Genomic DNA, 27,673 nt, shown 5'->3' with positions numbered 1-27,673 from the left:
GGATCCTTGGATCTGATATCCTGCCAGTGCCCACAAGAAACAGAACTGAAAAGCATCAAGGCAAGCGGGTAGTACTGAATACACAGAAGAGGCAAAAGTATTACATTGGAAGTATTGTTCTTGCATCGCTCTGCTTTGTGGAGAGCTCGTACTATCAGGTTTGTGTGTGTGCGTGCATGCACGTGTGAGACTCCTTCAGAGGAGGAAATAGGATGCCTAACACTTAGGGCAGAAAACAAGTAACAAAACACACGCAAGGTAAGGGCTGATAACATCTCTCTAATCTCGTACTTCATCTCCTATCCTCAAGAAAAATCTGTTGACTTGTCAGCGTTCCTCTGCCCAGGCTGCACGCTGCAATTAATGGGCCTGCGCTACCCTACTCCTACGACAACCGCTGAAGTTTGCACCTTAATTTTCACAAGTCGCTGCCCCGAGCGGACTTGCCCACCCAGCTGAGAAAAGCTCAACTCCCCCCCCCCCCCCCCCCCCCCCCCGCGCTCCTCCGTCCCTTCCCCTTTCCCAGGTGGGGTGCGGGCGCGGTTAGCCCCGGCCGCAGCCCGGGCTGGAGCAGGTGCAGGTGCAGCGGCAGGCGCACGCCCACGCCCGGAGGGGCCGGCGCGGCGGCCCGGTGCGAGGCGCCCCCGCCCCGGTGCGGGGCGGCCACGTGGAACCGCGGCTCCCGCCGCGGCTACTTCCTGCTCCGCATCACCCCGGCCGCCGCCGCCGCCGCTGCTGCGCCCAGCGGGGAGGCAGGCGCGGCAGCCCGCAGCGGGGGGGACTGCCGGGGAGGAGGGGAAGGAAAAAGGAAGGGGGTAGGGGGGGAACAAAGTTTGTACGTGCGGCGGCGGCGGCGGGAGGAAAGCCTCCGCAGGCGGGCGGCTGCCGGAGAGCAGCGGCGGCCGGGGGAGGAGGGGGAGAGGAGGAGGCGGCGGCGGGGCCGGGCCGTGCCGTGCCGTGCCGCGCCGGGCGGGGGGCGGAAGCCCGCCGGTGCGCGGGGCCGGGCGCTGCGTGCGCGGCGGCGGGAGGGAGAGGGCGGGCGGGCGGGAGGATGCGGCTGAAGCTGGGCTTCCTGCTGCGCGCCGTGCTGCTGGCGGGCAGCTTCTTGGGGCTGCTGCTGCTCTGGTCCTCGCTGTCGCCCCGCACCGAGGAGCCGGCTCCCCCGGGACGGACGCGGGTGAGTGTGCGGCCGCGCTGGGCGGGGGGACGGAGCGGGTGGCGGGGCCGCCGCCCGCGGGGTGACCGGCGGCGGCGGCTGCGGGCGGGTAGGGGGCGGCTGCCCGGGCTGCGGCCTGCGGCGCCTGCAGGCCCGAGAGGGGAGCGCGGAGCGGCGGGGCCGGCCCACGGATCCGGCGCCGCGGCCCGCCGCCGCCGCCGCGGGGGCTGGCCGCGGCGGGGCCCGGGGCCGTCGCGCCGCGATGGGCCCCGTCAGCCGGTCCGGGCGGGTGTCCGGTCCGCGCCGCCCCGCCCGGCGCGGGGCCGCCGCAGCTCCCCCCGCCCGCCGGCGGCCGGGCCGGGAGCGCGCCGCCGGTGTCCGCCGCCGGCGCGGTGGTGCGGGCGGGCAGTGCTCCGACGGGGCCCTTCCCCGGGACCTCCCCGCCGGCGACGCCCCGGGCGCCCAAACCGCGTGGGTCCGTGTCCCCTCTGGGGGCTTTCCCGTCCCTAAAATGAGCGTGCTGGTGTAAGCGGCGTGAGTACCCTGCAGAGGTCTTCCCCCAGAGCGAGCTTCGACAAGGGCTGCAGGTGTTCCCCTCTCCCGCTCGCCCCGCCGCCATGGATCTGCCTCCTGGCGTTTTACTAACCGAGCGGCAGGTTTCGCCAAGGAGAAGCAGCAGATAGGTAATTTAAGAACAGCGCACGGAAAGCCCAACGGCGTGGGATTGATCGTGCGGGCGGTGCAGGTCTCCCAGCCCGAAACGGTGGGGCGACCGACCCGTGAGGCGCGGGCTGGGCAGCCCTTCGGCTGAAAGGGACTGGCAAGCTCTAGATATGCTTCGGGTCAGGCAGGCAGCTCTGCCGAGCGAGCCTTGCCGTGGCCTTGTATCCATCCGTCAGGTGAGAATAATCTGACCCTTCGACACCCGGGTCTTGGAGTCAAGGGCTTTTTCCATTTTCGCCAGGTGTTTTAGAGCTGTCGACAGTAACTGGACTTAAGGAGATCTGCTTGAAGTAAGATTAGTCAAGATTATAATGATCTTCGTAAAGTCATAAAATTTTACGGTGATTATCTTAAAAAGTGATCTTTTATGATGCGTTCACTAACGATCTTGGTCCTCTCTAGTGGGCTGCTTTGAATAATTGTGGAAGGCAAGCGAGCTGACAGAATTCTTGCTTTTGAAAACTGGAAATTACTTTGGACTGTTTCAGCAGATGCTCTGTCTTCTGAAGCTGTTACAGTTTGCTGTGTCTTGGCAGTTACTGCTGAGATAATAGGCCGTAGTGGTTCTTTTGGAGATACACGGTTTATTAAGTGGTGAAGTTTCTGTAATCTGTTCTTCTAGATACAACGTGGGCTTGTCTGTGTACAGAAAAATCTTCAGGAATTTTACTAGCATACCTCCCAAGAAAATGTCGGGCGGTAAACATTTTGCATCAAAACCAGTCGAATTACTTTTCCTGCTTAGGAACGGGTAACAGACCCGTAAAGTGACATCCTCTGGGAGGGGAAAAAAAAAAAAAAAAGTTGCGGTTGCATTGCTGTGTAGGTCAGTGACCATCTTCAGATGATTATTCTGCGATGACAGCTGAAATATTGCAGTCCTACAGCATGCGTGCTCTATCAGTTTATTCAGGTGCTGTAATGAGTCATGCTGTCCTTTCTCATGAGTCTGAAGGCTTTTGCTCAGAGACTTTTGAGCTGAACCCTTGTATCCACCTCCATTCGCTTGTGAGGTCTAATTCAGAAATCTTTTCTAGCTGGTGCACGTGGCAATAAAGGAGTTGGAAGAATTTTTACAGTCCAGCCCCTGATAAAGCAGCACTCTGTCTTGATTACCCATGCCTTAACTGGAGGAGGAAATACCCGTCTATGACAGCCACCTCAGGAAATAATTCAGTCTTTGCTGGGAACAAATACAATTATATTAAGTAAACACTGTCAAAGATGAAATCTAAACAGAATATCTGGTTCATTAGCTATATCAGCTGTTTACTTGTTGTGATATATATGAGTGGGTAACACGTGCTTCTTCACCGTTTCTGGGAAGCAGTATTGTTATTACTAAATTTGTGTTTTGATTTGGACTGCTTTCTTCCTCAAGCTGCTCAGGTGAGGACTAGTTAAACAATAGTGAGCGGGCTCGCTACTAGCAGTGCTCCAGCATATTTCTGGGGAGCTGGCAGAGCCCGGGAATACATCCGGAGGCAAGGGCCTTTGGATCCTGCAGTCCTGCTAGGTGAGGCAGCGCTGACCCCATGAGGTGGGCTTGTCTCCGGGGGTATGCTCCCCGCAACACCTGTGCGTTGGTGCAGTTCCTGCACATTGGAACTAGGAGTTTAATCATAACTGCTTCTCTGAAATGCACTGGTGGCGTGCACTTTGTTAAGTCATACAAATATGTTTGCTCTGTTGTTAGTTGCCAGAAAGTTTGTTAAGCTAAAGATAACAGAATAATTCTTCTTCTTCCCGTACAACACCCTCCTCCTCCCTTTGCTTGTGCTGAAAGCTCTAGCCAACAAATGTAGAATTCCCCCTCAGACAGTACCAGCTTAAAATAGAATTTAACTTTTTATAGCTAACCTCAGGCAGTACCCTTTCCCTCTCTGCACTGTAACCCTGGGCACTTTTTAATAACACCAAGGCATTAAAGAAGCAAAGATTATAAGTTCTGCTCTGTTGTTCTTTTTATGTTTATAACCTTGAATCTTTTCCTGCTTACAGTAGCAGACAAGAATGGGTAATACTGAAGATCTTGTAGTAGTGTTATAACTTTAGAAAGTTTTGTGTTTTTTTTTTTTTTAAAGTATATTCTCCCTTCAAACATTGTGTTAATGTTGTTTCTACTGATTGTAAAAGATTTCAGGGATCTTTTGGAGAGGCAAGATGATTAATGTACAGAGAGTTTTCAAAGAAAAAGTGAAAGTGGAGAAGTGGCTGTTCAGGAAGGAAATGAGAGAACACAGAGGTAATAACAGTAATACAGACAGTTGGAGGTAAGACCTTTCTTTCTGATAGAAGACTGCCACAGATGTATATGTTCTGTGAAAGCATATTCAGAAGTTGGGGGGACAACCAGGTAACCCCACTGTGGAACTTTGTTTCTGCAAGAGACCGTTTGAGGAAAAAGTGCTTGCAGGATTCAGAGGGAGAGGTTAAGTATTTATTTATCTGCATTATCAGAAGTATCCAAACAGAATAAAATAATTCTTATCCTGGAGAGCTTTTAGTTTCCAATCTAAACCAAACAGAAACAATGAAAATATATTAAGGTCTATCCTCAGAGTCTTTAAAAGCATATCTGCTTTTATGTAAGTAAGGACACCTGCTAACTGATAGTAAGGATTACAAGGGTACTGAAGATTTAGGCAGGGACACTCTTGTTCGTGGCTGTGAGAAAAGATTAGGTAGAATCATTGATTTGATTATTATGTGCATGTTGTGGGGTCTTTTGGATGTTTTCTGATACCTTCTGCTCTTCTGGATCGAGGGATCACGGTTTTTGAGCTAGCAGGAAATGATTGAGGCTATTCATCGTAAGAAGATTGCTGTAGGGATCCCAGCTATAGTACTTGTTGGTCTCCAGCGAGATGTGTCGCTAATGATCAGCCTCAGAGGTACAGCCTTAAAAGCTGGTGTCATCAAGGAGTGGGTAGAACAGCAGGCAGAACCAATGGACTGAAACGGTAAAGAAAGATTCATTACTGAAACAGCTTATTTGGAGGAATAAATGTAGTATATACATGTATATACTACATATATATGTACATATAAATGTAGTATATAAAGTCAACTTTAACTCTCCAAATCTGACCAATTACAAAGCGTTAAAGTGACCAGATTAGTATTCAGAAGCTTTAAAAGCTATGTATGATTGAGGTTGGTGGTTCGGGGGTTTGGTTTGTTTGTTTGTCGGGGTTTTGGGTTTTTTGGGGGGTTTTTTTGAAAGCTCTTTTTAGCTTACCTGAGGCAAAACTCGAAGTACAACTTTGCATGCTCATAGTCTATGTGGTAGTAGTATGATCAGTGGTGTCATACTTACTGTAATCTTCACTGGAGCAATCCAAGAAGCTGATAGAAATGACCCTATTCATTTGTCTCTGTGAAGGACAGTAAGTAAGAAAGACTGTCCAGCGTGTTACTAATCCCCTTCCAGAGCCTAGGAAGGTAGTAAAAGATTTGCTGGAAGTGTGTGTCTGACCTTGCACAGGTCAGAAATGTGGTGGCAAGATTGGAAAACCCACAAAATAAATTCCCTGTTCTGCCCTCTTCTCGTGTGCAGCAAGGAGAACTTCCTGAAATCTCGGCATGGGCTGCCTGGCCTTGTGTCTGGGAACCTGGTGCTTCAGATTCAAAGCATTATAGTATTTGCGGTATTTCCTGACTTCAGCTAGCCTGTAGCCACTGCACCTGAGCCACTGATGGGCTGCCATTAACTTGCCTTGCCATGTATTGAAGGCATTTAATTTTCTGTGTCTGCAAGTGACATGTTCTCAATGCGCTCTCCTTTAGGGAGTATTTGTTTATCAACAGTTCTCAGACTTTCTGGACTGGGTTCCCAGGGCTTTTTTTGTGTGTACAAGTAATTAGAAAACTGTCACCTTCAATCCTACCACCCCTGAAAACGTGCCCATCTCCTACGCCAGCTGTGCTCTCAGTGCTCTGTAACTAAACGGGAGCTTTTGAGGGCACAGTCTCCCACCCTTAGACTTTTATACCCTCGTCTCTCCACCAGGTTGGTCAGCTGTCCTTGCTGCCATAGATCACGGCAGCCGTGTCGTAGCGAGGGAGGAGCGGTTGCCCTCGGATCGGGAAGGGAGGCTCTGCCGAGGGCCCTTCTGCAGGTGGCGATTCTGGCATGTCCCCCCGGTTCAGGAAGCCAGATGGTGGGCTTGCAGCTGCGGCTGTGGGACCTCACCGACCGCCAAGTTTAAACATTACAATTCCCACGTGGCCACTAGAAGGTGGAGAATTTATGATGTGGAGGTGGAGGAGTTAGAAAAAAAGAAGCAAAAGCTGAATGGACGTTTTCTGAGCTTTCTGGTGACACCCCTTCTCCCCCACTTTAAGGACCACTAATATCCTGTATGCCTTGGCTGGATTGTCACTGAGAACTTAATGACAAGTTGCAGACTGAACTTGAGGTGTTATTGTGGTTTAAATTAGATTCTTTGCAGTGGAAGTCCCAGCGGAAATTCTCCACTTTCCCTTAAGGAGTAACGGCAAATGTGCTTAGGAGAGAAACCGAGATGCAGGAGTCTGAAGTTGATATCGTTACTGGAGGAAAGGGAATAAGGTGATAAATCTGATGTAACAGGGAGAGTGGTGTTCAGTAGTGAAGGGATTCAAGTTGTCTGAGTTTGGTAAAGACGTGATACATTGCGGTATACAGGTGATCAAATAGCAGAATAATCTCTCTCTCTCTCCAATTGCTTTGTATAGTTATCTAGACGTTGGTCACTTTTTTTTGCTGGTTTGCCTTTCTGTAATGGGGTGAGACCTAACACAAGGAGCGCCACATCAGTTCTGCCACTCCGTCATTACCTGAAAGCTCAATGCAATCATTCATCATCTGGGTGTGAAAAGCTCCCTACAGGTGCAGGGCTAGACATGGGCACGCTGCCTTCTACAGTCAAAACCGTAATAAGTCACTACTGCTTGTGTGACAGCAGAAATGAACACCTTGGCAAATTTTTCATGTTCAACAAGTTCGGTTTGAAATCTGTGCGCAGGGAGGCAGTGAGCTTGCTATAGCCAAAGTATTGCTGTTGTAGGAAGTAAGCATCGGGTTTTTTTTCCTCCTCTCTTTATTACAGTAATCTTTAGTGTTGCTAGGACAGTAATAGGCAAAATGTTTTGAGATATTAAATGCTAATTTTTTTTAATGTGTGCTTTCATCTAAATTGGCTTTGAAAAAGCTTGTCACCCTTGGGAGAGTGTAAAAACCCCAATCCCTACCATATTAAAAGTGAAATCTTTTGACAAATGCTTCCAGTTATGTTGCAGAATAAATGACCACAAAGCAAATTATGTGAAGAAATGGGGGAAGAAAAAAAAAAGCCTACATAATTCCTACAATTTATGTATACATACATAGATTGTATTAAAAGTTTCTTGAACTCTTTTGTCATTAAGATCCCTTGTAATAAGTTAGGTAAATAATTCATTATTATCTCAATACTATTAATTATGTAAATGTCTACTCCTCCAGAGAGAGCAGTGTCGCACCATTTTATACGTATGTGACAAGATTCCTTTTGTTCTATTCTAGCCCCAAGTGTTACCATTCATGAGTAATGTAAAAGAACTGAACAGCTGAAAAATCAAGGATCTTAAGTTAAGGCTGGTGTTTGCTTTTCAAGAATCCCATTGCAGGAGAAGGGGATCTAGAGCATCCAGGGAGCCTTTGGCAGGATCCTCAGCATAGGACGAAAGGTGGCTCTGCACTCTTAGGTAAGATTATGCAATAAAAAACTTAGTGATTGTGTCTGATTCGGGGATCACACAGGTAAAACTATCCCACTGTTGCAGCACCTAATGGAGAAACTGTGAGTAAGACCACCAAAATAAAGAAGGATCAACACAATGGGTTGGGTAGGTTGTCATTTGTTCTTTAAAAAAAAAAAAAATAAGATAACAGAAGTGATAATTCGTGCTGCTTAGTGGCCAAGCAAAGGGGCATTAAAAAGAGCATGTTATAAAGTCCTTCTTTAAATAAAAATCTAGGTAATAGTTAACTCTCTATTTTAAAGGTCATGAGTTAAGATACGATGGCTAAGCTGAAGTAGCAGAAGTTCTGGTGCTAGTAAATTTAGTTATTGGAAAAGGCTCAGTGGGTCATCAGGATGCCAGCCTTGAGAGAAGGCATGTCGTATCCAGAAGTAGATAGGTGGGTTTTTCGCCACATGGCCAAGCAGCATGCACCTTCCCTAATCCAAGCTCAGCAGAGTTAAAATTGCTTGTATTGAGCTGACGTTCCCTAATGAAAAATGACAGTATCTTTGTCCTATTTTTGTCAGATATTAAATCAGCATTACGGGAGACTGCCAAGTGGAAATAGGGCAGGATAAGCTGTTATATTAATAGGTTTGACTTATACCTTGGGGGGGCGGGTGGGATGCTTTTTACAGAAACTAGGCCATATAATCTGAGAGAAGGATTCCAAGTCTGGTAACAGTTACGTTTAATTACTAGATTTCCTCCGTAAGTATGGAAAACAAACGTCTACTGTGAACGATTAGTTTAAAAATAGCAACATGCTGTTTAAAAGGCTGCTTCCTCCATCAGTTTTCTTTAATCTTTTTGTGAATTAAAGGGAATTTATCTTGCTGAATCTGCCCTTAGCAGTCCACCTGCGCCCCACAGCGCTCTAGGTTTAGACACTGTTCTGGTGAGTGAGGTCCCCCCCACCCACGACCAAGAGCAATGTGAAGGTAACGTGTTCAGTAAGGAAAATGTTGGCAGAATGGCCTAACAAAGGGGAGCAATAAGCAGCCAGCGGCATGCATATCTTTGCAACCTGTGATCCTGTTTAGGCTTGGATTTGGGGGTATTCTGGCCTTTCACCTAATATAGGTCTTAAGGAGAAAAAAAATTAAACTCAGTAGATTTCTGTAAACTTAAACCAAAGGTTAAGGTTGTACTTTATAGCAGATCTCTAGGTGGGGATTTATCAGTTTAATTATAGCCTCCTCCTCGCAGGAGCTTGCTGGGAAAGTGTTTTTGTGGAAAAGGGGTGTTTTGTTGTTAAGAATTGCAAAAAGATACAGAGGAGAAGGCTAATACTTGTATTCTACCTTTGATTTTCAAATAAACATCCTTATTGTGTTCCCCCTGCTTGGGACCAAACAGGTTTAAAATACTTGCTTACTCACTGGAATATCATTTGAATTGGTAGGTCTGAAATTTGAAAAAATCTGTAAGAATTCTTTGCTTAGTGCAAGCTGTTTTTGAAATGGGTTGGTGCTTTCTTAGGGATGCATTTTATAGCACAGAATTCCTATTCTCTGAAAACCCATTGACTTCCCATGTGGGAATAAAAATGTTATTCATACCGGGCTACATACATACAATACATTATTAGTAAAACAAAAATGGCTACTTTTTGTAATGAAGATATGATGCTTAAAAAAGGATTGTATTAAGCAGGAATTAAACATGGTTCTCCATGCGCAAGTATGCTTTCTTGCAACTTGCAAAACAAATTGCTTTCCCCTCGCCCCTGCTCTGTTATAATAAACTGTTTGCTGCTCTATGGTGGTCTGTATTTCTTTTAAGTTTCTCTCCTACCGCGTCTTCTTGAATCCTTCATTCTAATCGCTGACTCCAGTAATGTTTTTTAGTATTGCTCTGGTTTTCCTAAGCTACAACTTATTTTCCTTTGATTTCCTTGTGGAACGTTCAGTTGCAAATAGCAGCAGTCAGCACTGATGTGCAGTAAACCCCTGAGCAGCAGGAGAGAATTGTAGGAAAGTGCAAGGTAAAAACAGTATACCAGTTTACATGCTGTTTACATTTGGAAAACTTTCTTTACAGTTGAAAGTCTCAAAATACAACTGTTAATGAAATTAAAGCATAAGCAGATGGTGCTCAGCCCACAAAGTTTCTTACTTATTTTGTTGTCTTTTAAAAAATTGGCAATGAAAATAGCTCAGCAAGAGTTGTTCTGACTTGAGTGAATACAGTTGATTTTTTTTAATAAGGCAGAAAGTATTATGTTAAATAGTGTGTTTTAGAAAAAATAAAATATTTTTAATGACATTTAATAAGTTTTTTTCATATTTGAACATTTTTGTCTCAATTTGGGGATTAAAATTTGCTTTGGTTTTAACCTGTAGTAAAAGATTTCCCTTTTAAGGATGACTAAATAAAACAAGGAGTAGCATTTCAACAGGGCTGAAGCATAGCAGCACCCCATTTTATTTCTCAGTTCCTGCCTTTATGGATTTGAGATATTTAAGCAATGTCTTTGTTTTGAGCTAGTTAATAATTCTAGATATGTCAAAGAAAGAGATATTTATAATTTTAAGTTGGCTGTAGAAAGTGCTTCATCTGTAATAACATTTTGAAGCAAAGCCAAAAAAAGTAACCAGGCTGCCTGTTAAAAGCATCTGGGATGCTAATGTCATGAGTTTTCTGTTCCTCCTATTGAGGAAGGAAGACCAAGAAAGACAATATTGAGGTAACGTGTTCTTCAGAGAAAATAAGTTGTTCTCTGCATGCTTTAGTCTTGAAACAAGATTTGCTACACTTTCACTTAAATGAGGCCTTGAAGTCAGCTCTTCAAGGCTTGTAATATTTGTCTTTTATAAGCCATGCATGTGTCAATGGTGCATTTATCATGCACGTTCGACTGCTTCACCTGCTCTGTCTCTGCTAATCCATCTCCCACAGTGTTATTCTAACATGCCAAAGCCCCTGAGAAGCTTTAAACAGCAGCTATGAAATATGTTGGTTTTTTCTCACCTCTTCCACGTTTTCCACCCTTACTTCCCTCCCCTCTATGAAATATGTTCCTTCTCCACAGGACCAAGACCTTCACTAGTGATTAGCTTAAAAACAGTATCTCGGTAATCTGCAGAGGTGAAAAAGGGTGGGAGGTGGGTTTTTTTCGTTGTTTGCTTCTTTTGATGGAATATGAGCTTTTAGTGATTGCCTGTAAGTGTACCACCTGCCTCTGATCGGAGAGCTCTTAGCCAGAAGCTATCAAGTCCAGAAGGATGGTGCATGCGTCTCCTGTGCCTCAGCTCCTGTGGGTGTGGGAGAAGAATCGCCTGCTGCTTCTTGTATCACTTTTTGGAGATCCTCAGCTCCAAATGCTGCTATTTCATGCAATGTAAGGTACTCCTACAGCATGAGATTTACTGAGTGTGTAAAGTGGTCTCGAGTACTCTCTGTGGAGGTATTCCAGCCCTGGGTGTCTGAAGCAAGACTGCAGGTTAGTTTCTGGGATGCATTTGTGTGATCTCGGTGTCTAAGAGTTGAAGACTCCTTCTGTCTTCTGTCCCTCTCTGTGTTTTGCAATAGCAATCCAAAATACTTGCCTTGAACACTTGCTTATTTTTTAGTTATGTAAACAGTACAAGAAAGGCTGGGCTAAGGAAGGCCAAGAAGCATTGACTCAACACTGAGGCCGTGAAGCTCTTTGAGCAGGTCCAGGCATGAGCTCCTCCTTCAGGGTCACCAGCAGGAAAAACATCCTCAAGGAAAGCAGCTGTCCATGGCGCTGGAATCAAGACTGGGAGAAGACTTTGATGTCAAACCTGGGCCAAACAGTTACTCTGGCCCAGCTTTGGCAACGTATGATGAGACCCTTGAGTGCTCATATACGGAGCAGCAGGCAGGCGTCCAAAGTGTCAGTGCCATCGCCATTATTTCATGTAGAGAAACGAGGCTTCGGAGGGCGACTCTCTGTAAGATACAGAGTCGCCGTATTAGAGAGCAGACTTACCTTTTCCACAAATAGTCACGTCAATCACCTCTTGGGGAGTTAACAAGTTTTGCTCCTGTTATTATCTTCTACCAAGGCTGGTGATGACAGGGGAGTTGTCAAGCTCATGTGATAAAAGGGAGCAGACTGCCAGGATAGTTCATGTAGCCTTTAATCTTTGTGTATGCCTGAGGGGCCTTGGGAAAAGAGGATGGCAGGGAGCAGGCTGGATTAATTTTTCTGGATGAAATGGATATGTCCTGGGGGTTGGCCTACTTTAAAAATAATTAGAATTCTTTGAAATCTGCTGTCCTTGAGCACAATTCATCTGTCCTACGTCCCCTTTCTCTGATTCCCATATGCCTAGATCTCGTGGTTGAGAGATGCCTTGTGCCTCTTTGGGAGGTGTTTGTTTTGGCAATATTTCCCAGGGGTGCATAATTTCTAAACCCAAGCTGACTTGCACATATGTGCGTGGTGAAATGTGCACAGGGACTGCAGGTAATCAGAGGTAGCTAGTTAGGTTTTTGCTGTTAAGCTGAGGACAGAGAGGCTGCTGGGCTTACAATAAGGCATGCGAGACACTGATTTTCAGATCTTAACATAATTTTTATATCTCCTGGAAACAATATGGTATCTTTTTAAAAAAACAAACAAACAAACAAAAAAAACCCCTTTTTTAAACAGTCCTGTATGTTTGCATCAGGTGATGCAGGTATGATCGGATCCTTATGAGGAGGCTTGATGGTGATCACTGATTGACTGCAGCCAGCACAAGTCCATGTTAGTGTAATGAGGTGCATTGATCTCTTGTTATTCCAGGTTCTTATTCCAATCTCATTCTCAGCTGAAGGATGAATACCTCACTTTATTTCTTTTTTTCCTGGTCAGTTTTTTTTTTTCCTCATTCATTCTTTGTGGGAATTTGGGGAGTTAATTAGGCTTATTCTCACGACCCACTGTTCAACAGCTTAAGAGTTTTCTTGCATCGCAGTAAGATATTAAATGATATGGATATCTGGAAATAAGGGAGAAAGATAAATGATCTGACTACTCTTGACTTTATCCTCTGTAATAGCTTGGGCAGTCTGTCTTCTAACAGGTTTGTCACAGGATATAAAATGCTAAGGTTTTTATGGGGGAAAAAAAGGGTTTCATTTTAAACTCTGCAGTTCATGTCTGTGATTAAAGAAGTCTTCACAGCCTTAAACACTAAGCACCAAAGTTTTCACTGATAGAACTTGGCCAGTTAACGTTGCTGCAAAGGAGAGGCAGCTTGAACAGGTTTTTGAACAGGTTTTATCTTGCATGATATTTCCAAGAATTTAGTCTGTACTGATAACTTGTCAAAATACAGTTTGCAGTCTAATCCCAGCAATCCTAATTTTCAGGAATGGTTCACGGCTGTTAATTTCTAAGAAACAGGCAGAACTTTTATCTATTCATTTGGTTTATGTAACAACCATAATCTACGGCTTAACGTTACCAAAGGCATAATGTTGCAGGCAGAATTCATTACACTTTTTAGGTCAGTGCTTCAAAAATATATTTTAATAACAACTGAATAATCTTGACTCTGATGCCTTAAAATGTTCATCGGTGAGAATGCTTTCACGTATCAGAAATAATTGTATTTTATTGTCTTCCTTTTTGCATTCTCAAACCTGAGATTTCCTAAGTCCAGAGCAATATACTTTTTACATATTTACTAAAATGCACGGGCATTTATTTTTAAGCCCGGTTTTACTGATGAGGAGGTTAAGGTTTTGGATACAGAATCAGTGTCTTACAGCTGAACCCATTAAATATTGCTGTATGTAGTTGTATATAGCTGACTTTCTGTAAGTCACTTTGGCTTTACAAATGGAAGCCTTCCAGCAGTGTATATTTAGGAGATCTATTCATAGTCTAACACCAAACCCCAACAACTTCCCTGTAGGAAGTCCATTTTCTCCCCCGCATGCATGTGTTAATTTTGTCAGACCTTAATGTTGCTTAACTGTTTTTATACTGTATCAGCTACAGGACTCAAAGAAACTTTAAACCATATAAGAGACCAGTTATGGCAACTCTGATGTTTTACAACCGGTGCTGGTTTTATCCCAATGCATGTTAACCTCTGTGATGTTCCTTTGCCTTCATACATTTTTGCTTTTAAAGTTTTGGTTTCTTTACTTAGTTTGATTTCTTTTGTCTGTAGACTGAAGAAATGTGGCCAGCACTAGACTGGCACATTCCCTAATACCCTTTCTTATCTAGCTGCAGTGGCATAGAAGAATGGATACGAGAGTGAGAAAATACTTACGTGGAAGGCAGTTCTGCCTGACATTTGGGTGCATTTTCTAAGGAAAGGGTAGTACTGGAGATCTAGAAATATGTGTTCAAATCATCATGCTGAGAAATTTTATATATATTTTTGATGAGAACTCTACTGAGGCTTGGCGCTTTCCTGAAAAGGGAGAAGTGCCCTCACCTAGTGCAGGGCAACCACTGGTTATGCACGCTTTCCCTCTCCTCCCAGAATTTAAGAACGTGCAGCTGTCTCCTTAATTCTGTAGTAAGAGGGAAAATAATCTTCTTTTTGTAGGTTTGGTTCAGAAGCGGAAAGGGAGATTCATGCTGCTAAGAATATTTAACAGAAATGTCCTTTTGTTTAGGGCGTAACGGTGTTCCTGCGTTACCATTAGCGCTTACCACAGGCAGTGCTGGAAAGAGAGTCCTGGGTGCCTTGGGGAGGGGAGCAGCAGCCATTACGCAGGCCACCCGACACGCTCTGGTTTGCTGTTACAGGCTTTCCCTGCGCAGGAGCACTTGGAACACCCAGACTGAGATGGGGTCTGGGCGCGGTGACTCGGAAAACCACACGACCGGGCAGGCCTGCCTGGTTTTTTCTGATGCTCTTAGCGCACTGTGAGCGTCTGGCCCTCAATTCAGTAGGAACACAAGCGTGCTGCTTTTACACCTGCCCGTCCTCAGCACAGCAAGCGGGTCTCCTCCAAGGGGGAAGAAAGGTTTGGAGAGAGGCGCTCTGGGGTTTTGTGTTGTTCTGGGGGAGCGGGGTTCGTTGTGTTGTGTTGTTTTGTTTTAAAGCTATAAAAGAAGCAAACCCTCCCTTGAGCCAGGCAGCTGCTCTGCTGCCAGCCTGCAGGTACGTGTTCTCCCCGGTGCCCCGCGGAGCTCCGGAGGAGGGCCCCGGCGACGGAGCAGGGCTGCGCGGCCCTTGCCTCTCGGCTGTATGCCTGCGCGCAGGTAATGGTTTTAAGCAGCCTGGGGAGGCAGCTGTGTTCCGCGTGTCTTGCTACTAGGGCGTTCTCCTCTGTGTTTTTCAGCTGTCCCTCGCTTCCAGCAGCATTTGGTATTGGTGGTTTGTTGTGGGTTGGTTTTTTTTTTTTTTATTATTATTTTCTCCCCCACACTCCTGTTTTGAACTAGCTCGGCGCTGGTGTTCGCCCTGCTTGTGGACGCCAGTTTCATTTGTCTTGCCCGCTCAGCTGGCTGCGGGCAGTCCTTGACCCGGCTCAGCGCGCGGGTGTAAGCCTGTGCTTGTGCTGGCGCGCAGGCAGGACAAAAATGTGTAGCGGAGAGGTAATCTGCTTGTAGAAATGGATCCATCCTACTCTAGAACATCAGCTTGAAAAATCCAGCACCTGTCAGACAGAGGTTTAAAGCCACAACAAATTAGCAAAAGTAAAAATGTAAAGGCAGCTCGTCTGCAGCGGCTGAAAAATACAGTTTTCGTTAACTTTCTGCAAGAGCTAGGTGCATCTTGTAATTCGTATTCCTGTTATTCCACAGTTCACCTTGCAGCAGAGATGAAAAATATCACCTTCAGGTTTTACTGTGTATCTGCAGTCTTGGGAAGATAAACGTCAATGCATCGCATCATAGTATTGACGTTCAGAAGTCTTCCAAACTTTGCTTTTTAAATAAAACAGGGAAGTCAGCCTTGAATCCCTTTTACTCAGGAGGAAGAGTAGGCAAGTGATTTTTTTTTTTTTTTTTTTTTTTTTTGCCACATCTTACATAAATCTGACATCCTTTACAAATCTACAGTTGTCATATTGTCAAGAATTATACAGCAGGAAATGCTATACTAAACACAAGGAAAATACACTGTTTCCAGGTAGAATATTATGTCTGAAATGACTTTTACTGCTTGTGGCTTTCAGTTGCTCACTGCTAAAGAGATGCACAGAGTTTCTGTTGTTCATGTTTCTGTTGAAATTATTAAAATGGAAAGCTGAATAGTAGCTTACTTTTAAGCATTTATATTTTTTAATTGAAGTGGGTTAAAAAGTAAAAAATTCCAGCTTTAATGATGTCAGAAAGGCTGTCCAAATTTCTTACATAAGACCATAGGATTATTCAAGCTGGAAGGAACCTGAGGAGGTCCCCAGTCCAACGTCCTGCTCAAAGCAGGGTCAACTGTGCAGTCAGACGGGTTGCTTGGGGCTTTGTCCAGTTGGGCCTTGAAAACCTCCAAGGAGGGAGACAGCACAACCGCTCTGCCTAACTTGTCCCACTGTTTGGCCATTCTCATGGTGCCAGTTTTTTTTTTTTTTTAATATCCGGTTGGATATTTCCATCAATTTCACCAAAGAACACACTGACACCTCTTCATTGCTGTCCCTGATATTTTTAGTGTGCCATGAGACTTAAAACTGTAGAACTGTTTAATTGTAATTTAAGAAAAAAAATTAGTGGGTTTTCTCATTGGTTTTTGCATTGGGGTTTTTTTTGTTTGTTTTGTTTTGCTTTGCTTTTTTGTTTATTTTAGTTTACTGGAACTGTTTAGTGGGATAGTGACTTACTCTGGTTTTCTCTGTCTTACCTTAGAAGATTTGTCCAAGTCTACATTGTATGATAAAGTAATATATTGAGAAAGTGTTGATATGGGTAACTCGCATGTGACAGTTTTAAACAGAGCATATACCTTTTATGTTGTGCTTGTGTGCAAGAGCTTTTAAAAAGAAAGCACCTCATCCCGAAAGGTGACTGATTAATGACTGCAGTAATATTGGTTTGGTTGACAACCATGTGAATGTATTGTCTCTTATTAGAAGAGGCTCTTCTGTATAGCTTTTCCTTAGTATTTTCAATATAACAGTTTTGCAGGTTATTGAAAGGTAGCAAAACACAGTGGATTTTAATTCTTTTGTAGTTTGATGAGAGTATCATCCTTGCGGATTGTGGTGGTTTAACCCCAGCCAGCAGCTAAGCACCAGGCAGCTGCTCACTAACGTCCCCCCCCACCCAGTGGGATGGGGAGAGAATCAGGAAAAAAGTAAAACTCGTGGGTTGAGATAAAGACAGTTTAATAGGACATAAAGGAAGATAATAATAATAATAGGTGGTGGTGGTGGTGTTAATTATAAAATGACAATAATAATAATAATAAAAGAATTGGAATATACAAAACAAGTGATGCACAATGCAATTGCTCACCACTCGCTGACCAATGCCCAGTTAGTTCCCGAGCAACGATCTGCACACCCTTGCCCCTGGCCAACTCTCCCCAGTTTATATACTGGGCATGATGTCAACACGGTATGGAATACCCCTTTGGGCAGTTTGGGTCAGCTGCCCTGGCTGTGCCCCTTCCCAACTTCTTGTGGCCCTCCAGCCTTCTTGCTGGCTGGGCATGAGAAGCTGAAAAGTCCTTGATTTGGTATAAGCACTACTTAGGAACAGCTGAAAACATCAGCGTGTTATCAACATTCTTCTCATACTAAATCCAAAACATAACACTATACCAGCTACTAGAAAGAAAATTAACTGTATCCCAGCTGAAACCAGGCCAGGATTTTTGGGTTTCTTTTGCTGATTCTCTTTTGATGTACAGTAAACAAATCTATATTGTTTACTGTCCTGTCCTGGTACATCTGTCAGTTCATCCTTCTCAGGTATTTGATGGCTTATGCATGTAGCTTCTCTTTCATACTGAAGATCGAAATGCTGACATCTTTCTTCTTTTGCAGTTCTTCCTCTTGGGAGGAACTGTCTCTCCCCAGCCAGACATTAAGTTATGAACTGCCTTACTGACTTTTCCTTCTCCAGCTGCTGGCCAGATTTTGCCGTGTTAGAGACAACAGACTCTCTTTCTTGGGGACTGCAGAGAGCTTTTGAAATGAGTTTTCTGACAGGCTTTAACAACATTGTCTTTGTTAGAAGTTAAAGTGCAAGGCTAGCATGTAAAGGTCTTCATTCAGCGAAGTGCATTCCGATTTAAACACCCATTTAATGACCTGGATAGATCATAACTATGCTTTGCTAATTATCTTTTCTGTGTTAGATGCACTGAGTGAAGGGCACCGTTTTCATAAATGCAGTTATTAGCAGCTCCATTTGAAGCGTACCAGGAGTGTGCACGCTTAGGGCTTGTGAAAATCGCTCCAGCTGGGAGCAGCGTTACTGGGGCAAGTATAACATGAGGAAAGGCTCGCTGTTGTTTTGAGATCAATTTTTAACCAAAATTCCATTGTCGTTATTTACACGGAGAATCTGAATTGCCAAGACTTCTGATTTCATAACAGAAATGTTTCCGAGGAGTGAACATTTGTTGAAAAGATTACAGTGCTTCAGGGAAATGCCTCTTGCTATGCTGTTTGGATGGTGGGGGTATCCTGCGGTTAGACCCAGTGCTGAGAACACCGACTTTCACTCGTTGGAAGCAAGATGGATCCTCACGCATCTTTGTATGCTGTATGCCAAGTAATTTAAACAGTAGAATGCTGCAGTCCAATTGCAAAGGAGTCGGTGCATGTGGGAGGATGCTGTTCATTTGCATCTTTTCCAGACGTGATCAGAAATGCTGGCCAGAGCGTACCTGAGCTGGAAACGCAAAGGTCACGTGAAAACTCTCTTCAGGATCTGGCAGACGTAGGCAGGTCCCTTGGAAGATGTTCAGGGCTAGAGGTGGATCCTTGGTGCCATGTTAACAGAAAGCAGTAGGATGTCGGTTCCCAAAGTCAGCTTTGAGAGCAATGTTTTGAGTGTTAGTCTCAGGCAGCTTCAAGTTTAGATTGCTGGCACCACAGTGAATCATCTGCACAAACAAAGTAAATGTCAAGGCAGTCTGTTTCTTGTGAAGTCCCAGTGCGGCGTTTCTGCCTCTCTGCTAGGTCTTGTGGTCTCAACGTGAGCGTGGTGGCTTCTGTAGTCGAAATAAAAGATACTGCATGGAGAGTGCAGAGCTGAGTGCAAGGCTGGAAGCATAGTGGAGAGCAGACAGGTTCAGTGGAATCCGTTTGAAGAAGTTTGTGAATTGTATTACAGTATTCTTGCTGGCTGTCGATGCAAAGAACCTGGCTGTGCTCACACATGATGTGGCTTCTAAAGCAAAGCTATGAAATAGGTTTTGATATTCATCATGTTTACTTCACAGCAAAACAATTAATGTCACTAGCTGTATTTGTCACAGGAAGAGTACTCAATTTATCTGGTCAATAAATTGGTTCTTACTAGTTTAGATTGTTGCAGGTCTTTTTTCCCTCTTACGCTTCAAATGCATGTATTGTGTTGATTTATTTATTTTTTAAGTATTTAGGACAGATAAGAACTTACCTTACCTCAACAAATCAGTAGAATGTAACTAATTTATTGGCAAATACCACACAGATTCTCTTTAATATCCTATGTAGTAAAGACGCAGGAATGAAGGGTCAAGGAAAGATGAGACAGAGAACACAATTGATTGTAACAAGTGATTTCCCCTCACTTATCTAGTCAAGCAGTACACAAGGTAATTAGGTAAATACTCTGAATTTCTGAAATCTTTCGGGAGTTCAGATGAAACTTGCAGAAACGGGTCGTAAATTGTATGTGTAATTTTTATACAATGCAGCTTTTGGCTTCAGCTGGCTGTTTCTTTGAAAAAGCTTTCAAAGTGGTAGGGTTGATCAAATTGTGAAATGCAATTTAAAAAAAGAAGACAGAAATAGGCTGTTGTAAAGCTTGAGAATGGTAACAATATTTCAAGATAAATGAAAATCTAATGCAGTTTGCTTCTTAATAGCAAGAAATATGGAATGAGATTGACGTATGTGTCTTTAAAAATTGAGGCAGACAAGATACAGCGCAGAAGTATGCATTCTTTGTTCAAGCATGTCCATCAGTGATGGATTTATTGTATTGTAAATGTCATTTACTTGCTGAGGTATATAAGACAAATGCATGATTTTTAAATATCCATCTGTCTCAGATGATTGAGAAACAAAGATGAAGTTCCTCTGCGGGCTTTAACCAGTGCAATGTTCATAGCTGATGCCTGGAGGGCCGGAAAAGCTGTCCTTAGCTGCTTAGAACATGAGGATTGATGGTAGGTCTTGTTTCTTTCTGAGGCTTTTTCTCTCTGGAGGGAAAAATAATAGAAGTTGGGTATTTTCAATAGCAAAGTTACGGATTATAAATTGTAACTCTTTGGTCTCTTACTTTTTAAATTCAAAGCATATGCTTATTTTTACCTGCTTATGTCTACAACTCAAAATTTGATTACTTAAATTTTGATTGTTTAAGTCCAAAAGAAACAGCTTCATCTATTTCTTTCTTCAGTCTACAGAGAACACTCCTAAAAGGGGCTTGGTCTTAGTAAAATGAAAAGCATTGCCCCCTCACAGTCCACTGTGTAACACTACTACACGGGAAAAGGAGAGTAGTCCTTCCTTTATGGAAGGAAATTAAGCTGGACATATTAGAAGTCCTTAAGAATCTCTAATGTCCATATGAATAAACATGGGTTCTATTTTTAAGATCTTATTCAACCATGTGCATAAAATGAAGGCTATTCCTGGAGCAAGAGAGAATGTGGAAGGAGCAATGACTCAACTAGAAAGGTCACAAGCTTCATTGAATGTTGAAATGCAGTGACGGGAACAAATCTTGTACTGAACCTCTTCGGTGATGCTGTGTTTTACGCCTTTCACCTTGGAGGGCACAACTTACAGGGAAAAAAGATGAAAGAGGTTTTGGGGATGGGAAAGAGATGGCTCGTTACTGCTCAGCCATTAAGGGCTGTGGAAGAAACTTCTTGGCAATTGTAGCAATGCCTTGAGCATAGGTGTAGGACTGGACAAGACCAGCTGCGGGGCACAAAAGAGAAGGCGATGCAGCTGAAGATCATGGAGTGCAGGAGTGAAATGAGAAAGTACCAGAGAGGAGGTCTTAGTGATAGAGATGATAGTGTTCTGGATTATGGCAGTATTGCAGTGAAATTATTCATTCTCATGGCTGTTTCCTCTGTCTTCCATTTGATTGCAAAAACTATTGGAATTGTTTGCCAAGCACTTGAACACATGTGCGTGTGGCAGTAGTAGAATATTACTGTGGAAATAGTTAAACTACATGGAACAGCATATACTAAATTGACAAGACATCAATACAACACTATATTTATTTTCAGGTATTCAGGATCGTTTCCTCTTAATTTTTATTAATTGTTAAAGCTGAATACTCTTAGGGATCTACAAGGGAAAGAGGTCATTTAAGCTAAGAAATGGGACGTGCTTTCTGGTGTGAATACCGTTTTGCTAATCTACTTGACTAACAGAATATTTGCTATTCTGCTAGCCTCTAATTGGCAATACAGGGAAAGATAGCAAAGCTCAGATGAAAAATCAATGCATTTTTTTTTTCTGAAGAAGGGAAGAAATAGTCCAAGAGTCATAGGTACCTCACTTGATACCTGGAGGCCCTTTTGCATCTTGCAGTCAGCTCTGATGGAGATGATGTCTTAAGCAATTGTCCATTTTGTTCTTAATACTCATAATTTTTCCAGTCAAGCATTTATAAAATTCCTCTACAGAGAAAAATTGTGGACAGCTGTCTAATTATGGTATGCTCCTTTTTTCCTTGTATCCTAGGGAAAAACTTCATAGGCCAGCAACGTGTTGGTTATTCAAATTATTATGAAGCAATTTATTATAGCCCAAGTATGCTTCCGATTAATTTTACTGTAAATGTGTGATAATAAATGCCTTTATCTTCACTCTGTTTTGCTGGTCTTGACTTGAAAATCTATTTTTCTATTAACAAAAAATGGATTTTAGTTTATCAGGCCTCATTAGAAAACTGTATCTTAGGGTTGTGAGGTGTTCTGTATTACATGGTCCAAACGCATGTCTCCTAGGAAAAGCTTAGGGAAGATGGAGAAAAGCATCTAATACTTGACTCTGAAGCCCTTGTATGCAAGTTGAAGGGCAGAGTTATGTTTTCCTTTTTTTGTTGATTTTACTGTTTTCTAGATGTGTTATGTGAGCCATTCAGCACTGTTTTCAAAATCTGATCGAATGCGTAGCATTGCTCCAAACCACATAGCCATGTGCAAATGTGGTATTCCTCATCACTTGGAGGAGGGAGACAGGGAGAAAGATCTTGAGTTTTCTGCCATCCATTTCTGCAATCCACTTTTCAAAAGGGGTTTCCTGATATTCAGCTTTTGTCTAGAAGAAAGAGTTAGAAAAAACTTTTGCCTCCATCTTCTGCCCCTCTAAAATAGGGTAAGCAATGGCACCGTCTTAATCAAAGCAATGTAAACAAAACTGGAAATTTGAGAGAAATTAAAAGGAGAACAGAAGGTTGCATTTGAACAAAATACATAACAACAAATGTTTACAGAAATGAGAGATGATAATATTGATTAGAACCAGCCAGAAGTCTGAGCGTTTGGAGACTTCCCACAGCCTTCATCTGCTTAAACATTTTTCTGGGGTTGACTGTGTCCCTAGAAGCCAGTTTGTTGCCCTTTTTGTTTAGAAATGCATCAGTTTGTCTACTGCTTTGCTGCTCCTGTGATACCAACAGCAGCTGGCATATTTGCTTGAGGAACAAGTCACCTTGCTGAACCTCTCGTGCAGCAGGGTACCCCATGGATTGCCTCCAGGTTGAGAAGTTGAAAAATAATTATTTTCATTAAGAGAAAACAAGGTTTAACTTTCTAGGCAATAAGCGTTGTCCTTCCTGTAAGTAGATGCAACTTGACATCCCTTAAGACTTCAAGTGGATAGTTGCTTGCGGAAAAGAAGGAAAACGATTGGGTCCTTAGGGTCTCTGCTCTCAAGACTAGACAAGAAACTAGACTTTGTTTTGGAAAGATAGGGGTCAGTGTCTGGTGGGCTTTGCTTACCTGGGACAGTGTTTCTCCCTGGTGCTGCAGTAGAATGATAACTGTGCCCGAGGGCTTGGTGCTCTCCTTGCTCTTTGGCCTGTTTATGGGGCTTGGCTGTTACCATAACAGTGTTCTGAACAATTAAATTACAATAAAATATTTTAAATGGCTGAATTTAGCATGAAGTGAGTCAACCAGCATGTGAATTTGATTTTTTTTTTTTTTTTTTTTTATTTGTGCGGCGTGTCATCTATGGTATAGCAACCCATATGGTGCATTTGAGGGTAAACACACTGAACAGGTGCTTCTTTGTTGGCTTGGAGGTCTGAGTCACTGCAGTCTCTGAGAATGAATTACTGTGGATGATGCTCTGCAGAAGTTTGCAGTTGAAATACCATGTTAAATACATGCTAATGACAATGTAGGCTGCAGTATGTAGAAATTTGTCTGTTGTGCAGAGAAAGAAGGAAGGTTATGAACATTTGAAAAGCAGTTGATGGCAGACTCTTATAGCTGAAGCACAGTCTCTGAGTCAGCTGGTGGTTGATTAGACCAGTCTTAAGTACTTAACCTAAACTGACTTACCTTGTATGATGTACAGTATTTGTCTTGTCTCGATTTGTGTCATGTTCTATTAAGAAGAGGGGGCCGGGATCAGTGCAGGCAACCTTCTTTGCAGGCAAGGAAATCGTGTGGTCTCTTGTGGTCTCTGGTTTCTTGGGGACCCAAGAAATTGCACTTTGATGCGACAGAGAAAGCCCCTTGATTACAAGAAGCAAAAACACACCTGAAAAGATGCAGTGTGTAGGGAGATGCTTGCTTTTATGCTTTTTTATGTGTTCTGTCCCACTTGATCACTTTGGCTTTCTTCTACTGAAAATGTTGATTATTCTACTTGTAATAAACTTGTAATCAGTTCTTGCTGTTCTGAGTTTAAAAGCCTTTCTGTCATCTTTGGTGTGCTGTCTGCGAGGAAAGGATCTAGGAGGCTTTGGATCATACTTCTGTCTTATCCAGGGTCCTCTAATAACTTTTCTATTCTTCTGCAGCAGGCAGCTGCAAATGTGGTTTGGTTTTTTTATTGCACAGGCTACTAATGCCAACATCTTTCCATTTCTAGAACATGGGAGAGACTAAAATGCAACATCACCTTAGGTAATACAGCAGCTTCATTTATGATTCACTTTAAGAATATTTGTGTTACTTGAAAATTATTGTAATCTTAATAGTAAGAGGCTATTTTGCCTGCTTTAAAACTAGCCTTAAGTTACAAAGTTAAGCAGAGATTTCTTTAATATCTGCTATTCAGGTATTTGTCTGAGTCCTCCTGTTTTAGATCTAATTAATTGCTATCCCAGATTACGTGGTGCTTTCTAGAGCCATAAGCAGAGGTGCATTGCTTGTGGCTACCTCCACAAAGTTCTCGGGCATCTCTTAAGTGGAGGCTTTGAGTGAAGTGGATCTCTGGCAAGACTTCTTTAATGCAGCATGACTATTGAACTACAGATGGGACCAGGGGCAGTATGGGTCAAGTATAATAAACTATGACAGTACCAGGAATGGAAGGATGGGATGTGTAAAAGCTGAGTAAGAGTTGAATCTCAAGCAACAAGGAAGGCGAGTTGAAAGGTTTAACAGCTGGTTTGATATTCCTCAAACACTGAGTGCCAGTAAAAACAAGGACAATAAAAGACTGCTATTTCTGACAGTAATTTGTTCTGAAGCACTCATTGTCTTTATTTTTACTTGCTTTCAGTCAGGCAGAGTCTTAATTGTGAAACTGCCTGTCGCTTGCCTGTAAAGCAGTGCAAGCCAAAACAGCACTTGTGGCAGGATTGCATTGCTCTGCAGGAATTGAAGTGATACGTGGACAGCAAGGCCAAAGAGGATGACAGAAGCATCATTAGCGCAGACGAATTCCCTTTGCAAGTGAAAGATAATATTGCAACAGAACCATTTCATTTAAATGGGATGCTTAGGTGGGTATCATACTGACTTATCTAAATGTGGATATATATCTTTAAACAAGGTACTCTGCAGGTAAATGGGTAAAACTCAGGATTTATGGTGTTCCCCTCTGTTAGGCAAATAGCTGGGCAATCAAGTTATTTCAACTGAAAATAAGTATTCTTGCATTGTTAGAAATTTGAATATCAGTGTTACTTGTATTTACTGATATGCCACAAAAAAAAGGGAAGGACAGGGGGCAGAGGCAGTTTCCATAGGATTTGTTAACCTGAGAGCTTCCATAGCTTAAAACAAGTTTGCATGCAATGACGTTGTGAGATGTTGGCTGCAGACCATGGCAGTATGTAGCAATAGCCTGAAGTCAGTGTCCTGGATGAGTGCTTCTGTTGTGACAAGTAGACAGTATCTTCACAAAAATCTAAGATGACAGGAAGAGCTAGTTGGTCTTTTTGCCCAGGGAACTCTTACAGCAACAGCAACCATTTAAAAAATAAAATAAAGTTGAGAAACTGAGCCTTATCTTCCACAGTGTCTTTCTTCCACTCACAGGTTCAAACACCAGCAGAGATGACCTCAGATGTTAGTGAATATTGTTAGGTTTTAGACTCATTGGTGGGTAGCAAGAAGTTGTTTTTACTGTTTTTTTTGAATCAGTGATACAGAGACTCACATAGATTAACGCAAGTCACTCGGAACTTGAATGCTAAATTCTGTAAAACTCCTTCATAATAGCAGAACATTGAGCTGTTGCCAAATTCACATTTTTACAAACAGTTCCTCTCCTTTATTATGTGCCCTTTTTATTTTTGAACATGTGACTTGCTTTTCCATAAGCAATGCTCTCAAACCTCAGGAATGTCAACCCTAAGATAGAAGAAAATTGTTGATCTTACTCCCTAGGTTGTTTTGCCTCAGGTAACTCGGGTAATTTGGGGGCTCAAAGATACTGCTACTTAATTTTATTTTTTTTTTCAGTGGGGTGAGCCGATATTAATGACTGCTGTTTACTGAAAACTAAGTTACTTCTGCATTTACTTGCGTAAATACTAATGATTGTCCTGTTTTGCCTTATCAGATAGGACATAAGGAATGAGTGGGAAAAGGGATTTTCCTCAATACTGCTGACTAGCAGTTTTATTACAGGTATCTATCCCTGGCAAAACAGTTCCTTCTCAAGGAGCTACTCAGGAAATCGGAGAAAGTGGACAAGAAAAAGTAAGCTGGATAAAGGATGGTGCAGGGCAATGAGTAGTGCATCACATATCAATCAGCTTGACAGATGCTGTGAAATGTAGGTGAAGGGGGAAGTTGCCTTGCTTTTTTTAAATTAAAAAAACCCAAAAAAACACATTTTAGCTTTCATTCTTCAGATGTAAGTGGGAGTACAATACACAGTCGTCTAAAACTAGTGCTGAACACGCATTTCTCTAAGGCTGCTTGTGGCCCTTGCACCTCAGTTACACTACGGAGTTATGTATTTTTTAAATGACTAGAACATACCTATGTATAAAAATTATGCATATAATGTAATGCTTGCTTGTTTAGATCATCAAGGTTCTTTTTAATTGTTTGGAGTTTTCTTTGTGGCTCATAAGTGACTTCTGACCAAGTCTTGTGTTGATCACTCCAAAAAGTAGACTGATGCGGTCATTGTCTGGTAGGATTACTTGCTTTTTGGAGATGCCATCACAGTAATGTGTTTGTGGTACAAAACTGTAGTCAAGTTAGTTCTGTCTACCAAAGCTTACTCTGGGTTGGTATAGCACAATTTACACAGCTTTAGTGCTAATAGGTATGATTTAGGTCTTGTTTAAGTATGTTTTGTTTCCCCTAGAATATTTGACAGGGCAAAAATCTACTATGGAGAGATGGCATTGGTTGCATAATGGACTTTGATGTTGTCAGTATATCTGTCAAAATTGAGGGCAACTATGAACATAAGAACATAACTCACAGACTTATGTTTTCCTGGAAACGCTGGTGACAAATACCATCAACAGTATGGTTTTTCACTTGAGTTGTACAAAGCATGCAATTACAGTGATTTAGCAATCTGTTGTTTTTACAAGCATGTGTTTTTAAACTTCAAAAGTTTTCTATACTTTAGTGTGAACTTGTATTTCTCTCTGTGTTTCTACAGTTCCTATACATGCTCTGTTCTAAGTTTACACAAGTTTTAAAAGTCACTGTAGGAGCTACTGAGCACTAAGTATGCACTCCATCACCTTTGGAGTGCCTCTGAAATACACTGACAGAAGAAGCCAAAGCAAGAGAGAGACAGTTTTGCCCAGGCGCTGTGACAGGGTATGCCCCTTTCAAGCCAGGTGGCTTGAATGCCACTGCTCATATTCAGCAAAGAATTCTCCTGGTCCAACTTCTGCCCTAATTTGAGTCAATGTGGTTGCCTTGTGATGAAATTGTTTGATGGAAGGTTTTGCAAAATAGGACTTGAAGGCAGTGCTGCATGTGGGGCTTAAAACAGACTTTTTTTGTGCAAAAAAATTTGTAATTATTACAAAGGACTTTTTAACTATTTATTTGTTTTCTGAAGTGATGGCAGTTGTGCCATAGATCTTTATCCTTGTGTGAGAACCTGTGGATTTCCATTTGTGTGTGCTTTTGGTTTTGCTTTCCCCTCTGCAGCTGGTCCTGCAGTAGGTAGAACTTCGGATTGCTTGGATAGAGGTTACCACAGGTGGTGGAAGTGGAAGGTGTGCAATCCTACGGGGTCCCTTTCACAGTCAGCCAACTCTCTTGTGAGAATCATTGCTCATTTTATTTATTCTGAAGTTAGTGGGTATCTAGAGTGAAATCTGTTCAGAAATACGTTGTTGGATGTGTTGATTTTCCCTTTTGTCTGTGTTTGATCCTGTATACTGAGAAGTCTTCCCATTTTTTGGTCGTGAGAGTGTTGAGGAGTCTTTCTATCATGTGGCACAAAAAGAGTTACAGGACTAAGTAATTTGGTGTAGCACTTTATTTTTTCCATCTATGCCCTGTAACCTGGTAAGTAAGACCC

The 27,673-nt window shown here is 42.8% G+C and overlaps 1 protein-coding gene across 1 annotated transcript in view; it reads left to right on the top strand.

Moving 5' to 3' along the window:
- Nucleotides 1–348: 348 nt before the first annotated feature.
- Nucleotides 349–27,673, top strand: part of GALNT7 (polypeptide N-acetylgalactosaminyltransferase 7) — a 77,564-nt gene continuing 50,239 nt past the window's right edge. Inside the window, 5 exon segments of the mRNA XM_030008414.2 lie at nt 349–578; nt 580–675; nt 677–740; nt 742–1,035; nt 1,037–1,177. Of these exon segments, the coding sequence (XP_029864274.2) occupies nt 364–578; nt 580–675; nt 677–740; nt 742–1,035; nt 1,037–1,177 (810 nt within the window). The 5' untranslated portion in view covers nt 349–363.

The sequence above is a fragment of the Aquila chrysaetos genome, chromosome 1, assembly GCF_900496995.4.
Source record: "Aquila chrysaetos chrysaetos chromosome 1, bAquChr1.4, whole genome shotgun sequence".
Taxonomy (NCBI): domain Eukaryota; kingdom Metazoa; phylum Chordata; class Aves; order Accipitriformes; family Accipitridae; genus Aquila; species Aquila chrysaetos.
The sequence above is the reverse complement of the archived record's forward strand: the minus strand, read 5'-3'. Positions and strand labels throughout refer to the sequence as shown.